General features: G+C 44.4%; 1 protein-coding gene across 3 annotated transcripts in view; it reads left to right on the forward strand.

Moving 5' to 3' along the window:
* Positions 1-14,938, forward strand: part of NMU (neuromedin U) — a 482,937-nt gene that overhangs the window by 156,029 nt on the left and 311,970 nt on the right. For all 3 annotated transcript variants that reach the window (XM_078678177.1, XM_078678179.1, XM_078678178.1), the window contains exon 2: positions 14,298-14,356. In XM_078678177.1, the coding sequence (XP_078534303.1) occupies positions 14,298-14,356 (59 nt within the window). The remainder of the gene's footprint in view (positions 1-14,297; positions 14,357-14,938) is intronic.

Consider the following 14,938-nt stretch of genomic DNA (forward strand, 5'->3'; position numbering starts at 1 on the left):
AACCAGTCCTGATGATGATCCCAATTGAAGTGGATCTTTTATTCTCATTTCATTGCAGTTAGACAGTGGTCCACTGTGGCCCACTGCCAATCAGGTGAAAATGGGCAGCTTAATTTTTGAGCATAAGCTGTTTATGTAGGGGCTGGAGTCATTGGCATTCGCATGTTTCTGGAATGTAGGATGCTGTTGCTGGCAGGGGAGCTTGGCTGCCTCTCATCAACAGTATCTGCATTTGAAGGAGATACTCTATGATGGCCTCTCCTGTCTCCCACCAAGACAGTAGATGGAGAAGGAGTTGTAGATGAGCTGACCCTTCTGTTTCCTGTAGACATCTTCCATCCTCTATTTTATTTACACTTTCATACAAAGATTTTCATGATTTTCATTATTGGAAAAATCAAAAAACTGTTTTCCCACTATTAGTCACAATTACGTCTGGTCCACAAACACGGTGTTGTTTACATTTACTCTGGTGTTCACAATCATCTGGAGAAAAAGGGTTCACAAATACTAGAGGTGTGTTCTCGGAATGTTACCAAAGGTGATTAAGGATTCTCCCAATGAGTTCAATGTGCTGCACTCTCAAAAATTGTATAAAACTGGCGCCATCTAGGGCAAGCAGTATATAGGAGGTTGGGTGTACCCTTGAGATTAATGGGGTGTGGAGACACATTTAGTGTTGACCCTCTTCCAAAGGAGGTAGAAGGTGTCCCTGGGGAGGATCGTTACTTTAGAGATCTTACAAATAAAGCCATTATTAAAAGAGTATAGGAGAGCTACGTGGAAGAAAGGACACATGTCAGGTTCGACCAAAGAATGCAGCTGTGAATTTTCTAATGCTTACATTTTGTACCCGTAATCAGAAGCTATAAGGGTCAGAGATGGTGCTATAACAATACCAGAAGCAAAAGACACATTTAATTGCCAACTGTTCCCATATAACAGCACACTAATAGCTGCAGGAGGAGCAAACACAGTAAGAAGCAACATCTCATGCAGTTAAAACATGATTTTATATAAAAGATATTACAGATGACATAGAATATGACTGTGGTATCAAGCAGGTATAGGAATAGATGATTTCATGATAACAGAATGTGATAATTCAATAAGAGATGTAAGAACTTGGGTTGTTGGTTGACTGGGATATGAGCCGTGGCCAAGAAGCAGCAACATTTCTTGTCAGGGTGAGAAACAGGCCAACCCTAAATTAACCTGTGCTCAACCCTCTGGTATCATGGCACTTGCTAGTATTTGTGCAACAGTTCAAACTAATAAAGTAAAAACGCCCCACAAAAAGAATCTCAAAGATTATTTTTTTTTAATAATTAAAACAAGACCAAAATGGCAAAAATTAAGCAGTAGAACGAAAGCTATGCAATTTTAAAGGTTTTAGTGAAAATAGCTCCAAAAAGCACAAAGCACCAACAGCGGATATCTGGTCACGCTGAACTGTGACAAAGTCACAAATTCGGGCTGACACTGATGGAGTGCAGGCCTGCTACAGGGACCCATCTAGGCCCACTGAACAAAGTACTTTAAATCCTGGTTTGAGGAGCATTGAAAGGGTCCACGTTGAAGATGAGGCTCACAGCCGAAGCAAACTGCGGTTCCGATATGCAGCGAGGCTGCGATGCAAAGTCCTGCATCATCGTTGAGGATCTCATCGACGGGGGCTTACGATGCAATGTCTGGCATCAAGGATGCATTGCGCAGTAGGGGCAATGCGTCAGTTCTGATGAGCTGTTAGGATGCAATGCAGAGTCCATCATCATCGTTGAGAGTGCCGTTGACTAGGGATGCAAGGGACTGCACGGAGAATGCATCAAGCAGCGGTGGTTCTGAGGAGGCTGCTGGCTGTGGTAGTGATGCAGGTCTGATCCATGCAGCAGTGGCGATGCATCAGTTCTGCTCAGGGTTGCGCTGCTGTATCAGTTCCGCTGGGTCCACAGTGGCAGACAGAGCACCTTAGCCCCACTTTCAAAAACCCAAGACTGAGGTGGCACCAGTTGGCAGGGTGGACTCTCAAATGGCAGAGGACAGGTGCTGGGGTCGAGGTTGTTAGAGCCGAGGTCAAAGTTATTGTACTAGAGACTCAAGATAGAAGGCCAGCCATCTAGCACTTGGAGTCACTCTGGTGGTCCTGGGTTCAACAGATGCAAGTCCAGTCCTTTTTGGCTAAGCAGGAGGGTAGCAGCCAGCAGGCCAGCACAGCAGAGCAGTAGTCAAGCAGAGTGGCAGTTCTTTCAGCAGCACAGTAGTCCTTCATCCTGGCAGAGTATCCACAGGTCCAGAAGTGTACTTAAGAGGTGGCATGTGAGGTCCAATACATATACCTAGTTCAGCCTTTGAAGTGGGGGGAGCTTCTTTTCTTTGAAATGCACAGGTGCCCTGCCTCCCCTGCCCTAGCTCCAAGTTAACTACATGGGGTATGCAGCCCTCTGTGTGGAGGCAGGACACAGCATACATGTAAATAGGGCTGTGCCCAGCTCCTCCCTCCCATCCTGCCAGTGATGGCCCATCCAGGCACACCTAAGTTCTCTATTGTGTATGGCTGTATAGGAGGAATACACAATGCCCAACTGTCAACTACACCAAGTCATGTGTCTTGGAGACAGGGGCAGGTATCAAATGACTAAGGCAGAAAAATGATAACTTTCTAAAACTGCCATTTTCAAAATTGTAATTTAAAATCTAACTTTAAGATAAGTTAGGATTTTTCATTACAATTCCAAAGACACCAAACATGAATGAGTTGTCTGTTCCCATTTGGATGTGTCAGCTTATTAATTGTAATAAGGTAAATCCAATGTTATCCTATGTGAGAGGTAGGCCTTATAGTAGTGAAAAAACACATTTAAGAGTTTTTCATGACCAGGACATGTAAAACTTAAAAGTACATGTCTAAATATTTAAACACATTGCATCCTGCTCAATGGGCCCGCCAGGGACTACCCTATGTGTATTAAAAAAGAAGGTTTGGGGCCTGCCAAAAGCTTTATTTTGCCAGGTCGACATGGCAGTTTAAAACTGCACACACTGGCTGCAATGGCGGTCCCAAGACATGTTTAAGGTGCTACTTAAGTGGGTGCCACAATCAGTGCTGCAGGTCCCTTAGTAGCATTTATGTCATAGGCTCTGGGCACAAGTAGCGCCACCTTACTAGGGACTTACAGGTCCATTAAATATGCCAATTGGTTATAAGCCAATCTTACCATGTTTTGAGGAGAGAGCACAAGCATTTTAGCCCTGGTTAGATGTGGTAAAGTGAACAGAGTCCTAAGCCAGCAAAATCTAAGTCAGCAAAACAGGAGGTCTGAAGGCACAAAGTTTAGTCCACCTCAAGAATTTGGGATTGTTACCCTTTGTCTGCATTAGCCATCCGAGGGATATGTGGTCTGTCTGAACTCAGAAGTGAGCACCACAAAAGTATGGTCTCAGATTCTTCAGTGCCCAGACCACTGCAAATGCTTTCCTTTCTATTGCACTCCACCTCTGTTCCGTAGGAAGCAACCTCCTACTGATGGAGGCTACAGGTTGATCCAGGCCATCTTCATTTAGCTGTGGGAGTACAGCCCCTATGTCATGCTCTAAGGCGTCCATCCGGACACTTAGGGGCCCATTATGATGTCGGACAGATTGCCTCCGCCAGGCTGGCGCTGGCCACCGCCGGCCTGGCGGAGGCAATCCGCCCGACACCCTTACCCGGATTCCCCCCGCCATATTAGTATGGGGGGGGCGGACCGCGGCGGACGGAAAGACCGCCAGCCATATTACGATGCTGAGCTATAGGTGCCTTTCCGCGGCGGCAATGCCGCCACGGAATGGCAGGCGGTGTTTGCTGTGGGGGGCCCACTGTGGGCCCCCCTGGTGTAGGCAGGGTTGGGGGAGGACTGGGGGGGTACCTATGGTACCCCCCCACATTTGCATATGCAAAGCAGCAGGCACCGCGCGGTGCCTGCCGCTTTGCATATGCAAATGCGAAAAGCATTTTTAGCATTGTGACAGGCGGTGCAGAGTGCACCGCCCGCCACAATGCTAAAACTACAGGATGTGCCCGCCGCTGTGGCGGGCACATCCTAATTCCCCCCACAGGACCCCTGCCCTTATGGTGGGCGGTCCCATTCTATGATAGGGTGGCGGGCGGACAATGTCCGCCCGTCATCCTAATGGGGCCCTTAATTCTTTGGAGAAGTTGGGGGCTTGAGCACAGGTGCTGAGCACAATGGATCTCCTTCAGAGAGTCAATAGAAAGCATTTGTTCATGTCTAAAAAGGCTTTTACCTCTGTCTGGGTCTTGGGGTGTTCCCAAGCCAGGATGGTTTGGATTTTGAGCTGGAGGGGCTGCACCTTGCTTTCACCCACTTGGTGGCCCAGGTAGACCCCTGGACCCTGCCCTAACTGGCACCTAATGGTTTTGATAGTTAGGCCTGACCTCTGCAGAGGCTGAAGCACTTCACTAATTTGGCACAGGCGGTCCTCCCAGCTAAAACCAAAGACTGTGATGTTGTCCAGATAGGAGGCACTGAAGTTGGGAGACTTGGTTTGGAGACCAGGATCTGGTTGACCATGCTCTGTAAGGTGCACATTTTCATAATATATCTTCTTAAGTGTAGATTTTCGCCTTTTTTCAGGAAGACCTGCAGTGTCCCTTAAGAAGGAAAAATATTATGCAGACTATGGAATAGGCTACAATGGCCTAATTCTTCAACTTACACTTACAAAAAATGGGAGTGTATGTGTATAATTTCACAATGTTGTAAGGAAACAGCATAAATCTCTGTTACAAACCCATTTTTTATAGCATGAAGGAGAGCAGGACAGTGTTGTCCCATAGGCTGTCTTGGTATGAGTTAACATAGAGACTGTGCCTTTAAGAAACCAGGGACTGCCAGTATTCCATCATGTTCAGCAGGTGGCTGTTGCCTCAGTTCTTTTAGAGGCAATGCATGATAATATTTAGGTCCCATGGTACCTCTGTTCACTCCACCAGGGTGGAGGGTTGCTTATGACTATAATAGAAATCACCCTACAAGAGAACATGAGTTACAGGTAAGAAAATATTCCCTCTCACAAGTGCTAAATAGAGTATCACAGCCATCCCTAAAAAGAGCAGTAGAGAAAGCAGAAGACAAACTAAGGTAGCCATTTAGGCAAAGAGATTTCTGAGGGAGGCCTGTCCTACTTGACCGTCTGCTCTAGCATTAGAGACTTGGCAATAGTGCTTGGTAAATGTATGGACAGTTGGTTGCTTTGCAAATATACGGTATAGGGGTATTCCTCAGAAAAGCAGACGTAGCAGCTTTACCTCTAGTGGAGTGCACTTTAGGCTTAGCTGATAGTATCTTGTTCGCTTATTGATAGCACTATAGGATACATGAAACTTTCCATCAGGAAATGGATTGCTTGGAAGTGGCTAATCCTGTAAAGACTGGACCATAGTTGATAAACAATTGGTTTGATCTGCGGATGTCACATGTCTTCTTAAGATAAAACTTCAAGACTCTTCTCACATCTAGAGAATGAAGAGATCTTTCAGGTGGAGTAGAGAGATTCTAAAAGAATGTTGGTAATGATATTGTCTCAATAATATGGAAAATCCATAACAACCTTAGGGGGGAAAATCGGGTGAGTTCTCATAACTACTTTGCTAGAGTGAAAAACTGCGTATGGTTCACGACAGCATAATGCTTGGATCTTAACCCTGGGGGCTGATGTGACCATCAAAAGGAAAGCTGTTTTCCATGACAGATGCCTTGTGAATGGGCTCAAAAGAGTCCTGCATATGCCATGGATGGATTAATTGGGTACCCAGGGAGGTGAAGGACGACTATGGGAGGTAAAACTTCTTCAACTCTTTTAGAAAATCCCTGATCACAGGCATTTTGAAAAAGAGGTTTGTGAAGGACATTTTCTATAGGCAGTAGGAGCTGACAAGTGAACCTTTATAGAAGAGAATTGCAAGCCAGATATTGCCAAATGTATTTGGTATGGAAGAATGATATCTTCATGGCAAGCTGTAGGGTCCACTTTTTTAGAGGAACATCACATGCAAAATCTCTTCCATTTGAAGCCATATGCAGAACGTGTCGAAGGCTACTTAGCCTCTTTGAGGATGTCCATGCAGTCTTGTGGCAGATTCAAGTGTCCGTACTGAACTAGCTCAGGAGCCATGCAGCCAAATTTAAGGAGGAAAGTTTGGAGTGGACCATCTGGCCTCTGAACTTCGTTTTCAGGTCTAGTCTGCATGGCAGCTTGAGATGTGGGTCCGTGAACCACCATTGGCATAGCCACTCTGGAGGTATTAGGATCATCTTGGCTCTTGAGAGGGACCGCTTGATGAGGACTGATGTGATCAGGAAGTTGGCAGAAAGTGGTAAAGAAATTTGCCGGACCAGTCGATCCATAGGGTGGTCCCCAGTATCCCTGGTTGGAAATACCTTGAGGCAAATCTTTTGCCATTTTTTACTTTCTGTGGTGGCAGACAAGTCGATGGCTGGAGTGCCCCACAGTTTGAAGATGTTTTGTATGATGACATCATGTAAGAACACCTTGTGGTTTTCTTACAGAACTCTTCTGAGAGAGTCTGCCTGAGCATTTTAGACACCTGAAAGGTTTGTTGCCATGATCGTAAGGTCCCTGTCCACGAGCCACTTCCAGAATGTTTGGGCTTCATATGACAGGGGCCTGGACCTCGTTCCTCCCTGCTTGTTGAGATAGTGCACAGCAGTTGTATTGTCTGTCTGAAAAAGCAGGGAATGACGTCTAACCGATGGGCTAAATGCCTTCAGCGCCAGATGGACTGCGGGTAGTTAGAGATGACATATCATATCAATCTCCACATTCTGTGACCACTTGTCCCGAATTTGGAGTTGATACATGTGGGTTCCCCATCCCAGTAGTGATGCATCCATCACTATTATTTGAGGAGGAACTTCATGATGAAAATGTATGCCTTAAAGCAGGTTGGCTGGGGAGCACCACCTTTTCAGGGACAGTTTTGAAGGAAGGGATAGTTTTATCCTGTCTTCCCAATTGCCTGTCAGTTGGTCCCACTGGTCCTTGAGACAGTCCTGCAGAGGTTGCATGTGGAGTAGGGCATTCGGTGTGAGGAATATGCAGGATGCCATCAAGCCAAGAGGCGATACTGTTCTCACCGTTGGATGAGAGGCTTCCATGAGAGAAATAGATTTCTGAAGAATCGATAAGCATCTCTTCTCTGATGGACACACTCTTTTTTTTTAATGTTTTTATTATCCTCATCTCACCAAGACTTTCACAGATTTAACAAGCCAAATTCTTTCTCTCTTCGCTTCTGGGAGGCCCCTTGGCTCACTGTTTCCATCTAGGCCCCTTAGCCTTCCTGACGTGATTGAGGACTGGTGGACCGTGATGTCGGGAACCATTTTAATTTTTAGGACTTTAATTAATTAATCAATCAAGTGCCTATGACGTGCCCATCTTGTAAAAGGTTGCTAGATGTTAGGAGGGCCGTCATCTCCAGTTTCTTGTTCTAATCTTGACATGTTAATTACGGCTTTTAGCCAGTCTTCCCTGCCTGGGGGGTGGGAGATTTCCACTTAATACAGATCTCTCTCCTTGCTAGAAGAATTAAATATAATAGGAGAGCTTTTTGCTTATGTGAGCACACCCCCTCGATTATATTGTTCGTACCAAAGAAGACTAGAAGTAAGTCAACTTCCATATCCACGTCAAAAATAGATGATAAAACGTCCCCCACACCTTTCCTAAAAATATCTAGTTCTGAGCATTGGAAAAAAATATGCATGTCATTGGCATGGTTTTGAGCACATCTGGCACAGCTTGGTGGCGGGTTTGGGGCAAATTTTGCAATTCTGGCTGGCGTATAATATAACCTATTTATTACGAAAAAATGTTTTTTCTTCAAGGTGGCGGGTTTTACATATTTGTGTAAGGTCTTCAATGATGTTTCAAATGATTGCACAATGTTCGTGGTGAGTAGCGTTGAATTCCAGATTGATGTTGGGAGGGGATCTTAGCTTCCTGCGCTTCTTGAATTTGTGCGTACCAGAGAGCTATCTCTTTCCTCCTTGGGCTCGGGTCTTGCAACAACTGCTCTAATTCCCAATTCCCTGAGATGTCCCCTACTTCTGACTCATGCCATGATTTTAGTTGAAGATATTCAAATCTTGAAAACTGGGGGCCTATCTTAGCTTGTAAAAATTCCCAGGGAAGAATGCCCTCTTAATCAACCAAATCTGACCATCTAACCATCCCTGCATTTTTGATAGGTGTCGCCAGGCTGTCTTTCAGGCAGAGTGGAGTCCTAGGAGAGTCCCAGATTGAGGCGAAATCAGAAAAGTACCCTATGCCCCATATACTTCTTATTTTATACCAAATGGATATTGCTTATTTCAACACCTTAAGCCGAACCCTCTTAAAAAAAAATTGAGCGCCAAATTTATACAAAAAGCCACCGTGGGCACCACCCCCCTCCTCCAAAACCAATTCCCTGAGTACTCTACCCCATACCGATTGTTCAGAATAAGATAGCAACATCCTTATACCCTTGAATTGGAAAGCCATCAGGTACCAGTTAATATCCGGAAGCGCTAATCCTCCTCAGCTTTTTCCATGACATCCTGGCCTTCTTCTGACCCCAAATAAAACTGCTGATTTTCCCCTGTATTCTACTGATGTTTTTACTAGGAAAGGTTAGTGGGAATGCATTAAAAAAATACTTCAGCTTTGGAAGCACTGACATTTTTACTAAATTGACCCTCTCATGGATGGTCAAAGGGAGGTTCTTCCATTTAGCAAACAGATAGTCTATGTCCTTCTTAATTTTCCGCAGATTTATCAGTGTGATTTTATTTAATTCTTTAACTACTTTGACTCCAAGATATCTAAATTCTCTACTTTCAGGACCATTTCTATATACTGTGTTCCAGCACAATATTTCGGTCTTATCTGAATTTACAAGATACCCCGAAACTTTACCGAATTCCCTCAGCGTGTACTCCTGATGGACACACTCTTGCCTGTATTGTGTTTTTGAAGGAGGCTCCCAGATAATACAAGCTTTGAACCTGGATAGGTGTTGACTTGCTGAGGTTGACATGAAGCTCTAACCGTTGGAGGAAATTGCAAGTCCTATTGTAATGAAGCTGGGCTTTCTGAAACTTTAACACCTCGATTAGCCAATCTTCTAGATATGGGTAGACGAGTATTCTGTGCTTCCTAAGATGGGCAGCACCTACTGCCACACAATTGGAGAATGTTCTGGGTGCTGACTTCAGGCCAAATAGAAATACTTGGTACTGATAATGGTCCTGCCCCACTATGAACTTCAAGAACATTTGATACTTTCCGGCAATTGGACTATGTAAGTATGCGCATTGAAGGTCGATGGAACAGAGACAATTCTCCTGGTGTAATTGGGGATAGATTTGATATAATGCCAGCGTCCAGAACTTTTCTCACCCAATCCATCGGTTGACTGTTTTGAGGTTGAGTATGGGTCTGAATTTGTTCTTGTCTTTCTTCTTCACCTGAAAGTATCTGGAGTAAATGCTTGGCCCTTGTTATTTGTGAAGAACAAGTTCCACTGCCTGCTTTTGTAAGGGGATGTTGACTTCAGATTGTAGCAATGGGAGTTGGAAATTGGACAGTTTTGGAGGTATGGATGGTTGAGGACTGGTGAATCTGAGACAATATACATTTTTCACAATATTCAGAACACAGTTATCACAGTTTTTATCCTGATGGTTGTTTGCCTCCTTGAGCAGGATGCTGGGTGGAGCTTCCTCTAGTCTGCTTCCGTTGGTATGGCTGATAAGGTCATTAGTGCTGTTACTGTTGTTGGCACACCTGTTACCACTGAGGGGTTTGAACACTCGGAGAATAGAAATGGCATTGGTAGGGCCTGAAATATTTCCTCTGGCCTCTGGCTCTCTAAAAAGCCATTGAGAGTCTGCATTTCCACTTTCGTTTGTGCCATCTCATCATCAGTGAGGTTTCCAAAGAGGGTAGTACCAGAGAATAGGAGATTTAATATCCTCTGAGACTCTGGCATGAGGGATGTGAGGCGAAGCTAAGAATGTCTTCTCAGAGCAACGCCGTGGAAGTATTCACATGCCACTAATAGGGAAGAGTCTGCTACAGCACTAATGATTTGGTTGGAAACCATTAATCCTTCATTTAGGATATCCATTAAGGGTTCTTTTTTTATCTCTGTGGAGATGTTCAGCAAACAGCTGCATGGATTCCCATAGTGCACAGTCTTACATGCAGAAAAGTACAGTTGCACTAGATGCTTTGATTATAGTTGCTGCAGTGCTGCAAGCTTTGCAGCCAACAGATTCTAACTTTCAACTTTCCTTATCAGGAGGCACTGTAGAAGTGGGAGTAGTGACATGGTGCTTTTTTTCAGCTACCACAATAACTGAGTCTGGAGATGGGTCAGTACAGAGAAAGGCAGGATCTTGTTCCAGTGAGCGATAATTCTTTTGTAGCCTTGATGGAGCTGGTTTGAACAAGGTTGGAGTCACGAAAAGATCAATAGCTGGTTCCAGGAGACCTGGCACTAGTGGGAGTAATGGTCTTGATGCTGACCTGTGTCTCAAATATTACTGATGTTGTAGAAGTTGGAATCGACATAGGAATAGCAATATTGATTTTTGCAGCTCCCCTCACCAAGACCTCTTGGAATATGGTGATATTATCTACCGGTGATATGCGTTGAGGTGTGGAATCTGAAAGTGTTGGAGACCATCGTCCTGTAGAAGTGGAAGATGTATCCATGGTGTGATGTCTAGACCAAGACCTTCGTGAATAGTGACAATAGCGGGAGCACCTGGAAGACAGAGAGGAGCGCCTTGGGCTATGACTGCGGCAGCTTGAATGATGTCGCAATCTGGCCCGAGATCTGGGCCTCCATGGAGGAGTGACTGGCGCTGGTGTAGGAAGTACTAGAGGTGGAGGAGGTGGTGGCAGAGGTAAAGGAGGAGGTGGAGGAGGAGGAGATGGTGCTGATGGAGGAGAACATGGTTCAACTCTTGAAGAAGCGGAGTATGTTCTGGTATACTCTTAATCTGTAACTGAATAAATAAGTCTGCTCTTTTTCCTTGCCCCTTGTAGCCGTGATGAAACTGACAGTTTCTTGATGTCGACCGTTCTAAACACCACAGTGTCAACTTGCTTGTTGACGGTGATCGTCAATGGCGCCTCGACGTCTGTAAGGACCTCAACAGAGACCTTCGACGTTGACTTGACATTGATCTGGATCTTGAGGGTGACCATTGTGGGGGCCAGGTAGTCAATGGACTCTGACATCAAACGAGGCCTGTGCGTCAATGATGTTGTTATAAACATCGATAAACCTTGCCACGATGATAATCTACGATGCTTCCTCAGCATGTATTGACAGCAAACAGGTAGGTGCCATATCTCTTCTTGACATCCATCCTCTCGACGTCGACCAGGAACAATGGTGTTTTTCTGCCGTCTTTTTCTTGGCACGCCCTCCAGAGACAGATGACAGAGCCCTGGTAGGGGACTGACCCTCTCCTCACCCTGAGGTCCCAACTTAGACTGAATCTGTCTTCTTTGCCCTTCAGTACCATGGAGGCAAATTTTCTCCTTGTCCTTCAGGCTGCATCGTGAGAACTTCCTGCAGTGGTGACAAGACTTGGGAACATCACTCTCTAGTAGGCAGATCATACAAACCTCATGAGGGTCTGTTTTAGCCTTTTTTCTGCCACAGGCTGGGCATTTGTCAAAAAGAGAAAATACCTCAATTTTCTGTCAGGAGAAAACAGAAACAGCCAAGGAGAGCCCAAAAACGTCAAGTGAAATAGTTGTCAAAAGGATTTACTTGAATGTTTTGTAGGAAAAGAGCCAAAACTGGCTGAGCTCAATGCTCCAGGGTCCTGTCAGTAGGAGCCTGAAAAAAGAACTGAAGCAACTGCCACCTGCTGAGCATTATGGGATACTGGTGGTCCCTGGGTTATTAAAGACTCAGGCCCCCATTAGGATGGCGGGCAGATCACCCCCGCCAGGCCAGCGGTAGCCACCGTCGGCCTGGCGGGGGCGATCCACCCGCCATCCTAGCCGGAATGACCTTCCGCCATATTAGTATGGCTGGGGGGTCCCCGGTGGACAGAAAGACCCGGTCGCAAAAGGGTTTATATGGTGGCGATGTCTATCAGACACCGCCAGCCATATTACAATGGGCTTTTTCAGATGCCTTTTCTGGTGGCAATGCCGCCACGGAAAGGCATGCGGAGTCTGCTTTGGGGGCCCGATGTGGGCTCCCATGGACTCCGGGGGTGGGGGGTGCACATGGGGGGTACCTATGGTACCCCCCAGCAGTTCCATGCACACCATGCAGTTCCAGGCACAACGCTGGGTGCCTGCCATGCTGTGCATGGAAGTGCACAGCATGCCTTCCTGCCATTGTGGCGGGCGGTGCTCAGTGCACCGCCCACCACAATGGTAGGAATGCAGGATACGCCCACCACTGTGGCGGGCGCATCCTAATGCTAGCCACGGGACCCCCGCCCTTATGGCGGGGGTCTGCCTGTCATCCTAATGACCCCCTCAGCCTCTATTTTAACTCATATAATGACATCCTATGGAGCTACACTGTCCTGCTCTTCTTCATCTCTATCAAATAGGGTTTGTGAAAGATTTATGCTGTTTTCTCTTAAAGCATCATATATTTATTCACATATACTTCCTCCTCGCCCCTTTTTTAGTACAAGATGAAGAACTGGGCCATTGCAGTCTATTCCTATAGCCTGCATATTCTATTCTCCTTCGTAAGGGACTCTGCAGACCTTCCTGAAGAAATGCAAAATCTACCCGTTAGAAAATATAATATAAAAAAGTGCTCCGGGGTCCGCTCACGTGGGCGGGACTATTCAGTGCTTATGACTATAAATGGATATCCTCTTACGAGAAAAGTACTACCTAACATACTACTAAATGGATTTCACTAAGGTTCAAGCAGAGTCACCGCTATATGTGTTTTTTACCTTGGGTACAATTTTTAAAAGATTTTTTAACTACTCCTGAATTCCAGTATTAAGCTAGGAGTACTACACGTGGGTATTTCAGTTGCAATTCACTAAAAATAACCCACATCTACTCCAGTATCACTTCTGCCCAAACAGGCTCATATAAACAAGCCAATAACAACATGAAAAAATGGTCCTATTATATTGAAAATCTTAGATAACCATAAATATCACTTTGCACAAATTTTATTTAAATAAGATATAATAATACAAATAATGAAACAACATTTTTCATTGAACTGTAACATTGAAAACACCTGTATAAATAACATTTTAAAAAAGTAAACATAACAGATGCAATGGGATAGAAAATGACAAATATGTAGATTAGAAATATTTTCTTTAAAACATGACTGATCCCAAAAAAGACATTTGTACACACTGATAGATCCAAACACCCACATACAAACACACAGTGATACACAACACAATTTAAGGTGATATCTGTCTCTGGAAAACTACACAGAGCAAGGGGAGTTGGTCAGAGCCTGGGGTATATTATTTATGTGCTTCAAATAGTAATGTTTGTCGTGTGTTTATTTCTTTCAGTGATGCCTGTTATTCTGTTCTTTTTAGTTCATAGTTGTACTTAGTTTAGGCCGAGATCTCCCCCTAAGTTATGTAGAACAACATCTGGGTAATGTATAGCTAAAATATACCCAGATAGCAACTAGTAGTAACTTTACAGTTATAGTTTGAGTTGTACCTCAGCCAGTAAAGTGGTGAGGTAACCTACTCCTACTACTATTTGTGAGTCTCTGCACACAGTTAATGAATGTTATCCAGGCTGGGATTTACACCCAGCAATAGGCATACATCTATAATGTGTGTAGTTAGCTGTACGTAGATCCAACTTTGTAAATTGGGCCTAGAATTAAGTAAGGATAAGCAGGGAGTATTCCTGAAATTCAAGAGTATATAAGAGTTATACAAGAGTAAGACACACCTACTCACGCAAAATCTTTGTGAATCCACCTTTTGTGTTTAAAATGGGATTGCATAATTAAATGGGCCACTTCAACAGAAAAAGGAATTACGGCTGGTTTGGTTATTACTCAGTGAAAATGTTATTTCTGGTAGAGCAATTGTTGTGGTCTTAGAAATTCTTGCTAAGGCATGTTTTATTATGATGCACAAATATGTAACACAGGTTGCATTAGACATAGTCTGAGTACGTTTTAAGAAATTAAGGTTTTACTTGTTCCAGTGTATTAGTAAACATGTATCTATTTACAGGTGTTCCATTTCCAGCAGAGGTGCGGCAAGCAGAACAAGAAATGCAGCTGTGGAATGAGGTCAGTCAAAATCCATCAGCTTCCTACCTTTTTAGCTTAATATAGCATGTCATGTACATCAAGCATTATAACAATCATAGTTTCACCCGTGTCTAGTAGATAATAAGATAGGAAGTGAATGAAAATGAGTGCAAAACGTTGCTGGAATTCAAACTCAGCACTTACAGCAAAGTTGAATTGTTGAAAGCTGCATGTTGATAAGTTGAATGATGCATGTGACATCTTTAGAACCAGCTCTACTTTTTCGATGGCATCAGGCAACAAAGCTTCCTCAGAAGCCAGAGATGATGAAGAAAAGAGACAGCAGAGAATTGTAACGCTTTGACAGGAATCTTGGAAATCCCGACTTATCCACATCTTTCCTCTGTTTTAGCAATATCCTTTTTATTATGTGACGAAGAGGAAAATAATCTGCTGGCAGGAATCCATACTGGGCACAGAAGGTATCTTTGCCGTCTAGCTCTGGTTCTTGGATACAAAGTAATTCTCCATCATGGGGCACCAACTCTTGAACTTCTTGCACACATTTTCCCTTAGGCAAGTGATCTTAATCGTCTTGTCCCCATTTGGCAGGGGTCTTGT

Source organism: Lissotriton helveticus, chromosome 2_2 (assembly GCF_964261635.1).
Source record: "Lissotriton helveticus chromosome 2_2, aLisHel1.1, whole genome shotgun sequence".
Taxonomy (NCBI): domain Eukaryota; kingdom Metazoa; phylum Chordata; class Amphibia; order Caudata; family Salamandridae; genus Lissotriton; species Lissotriton helveticus.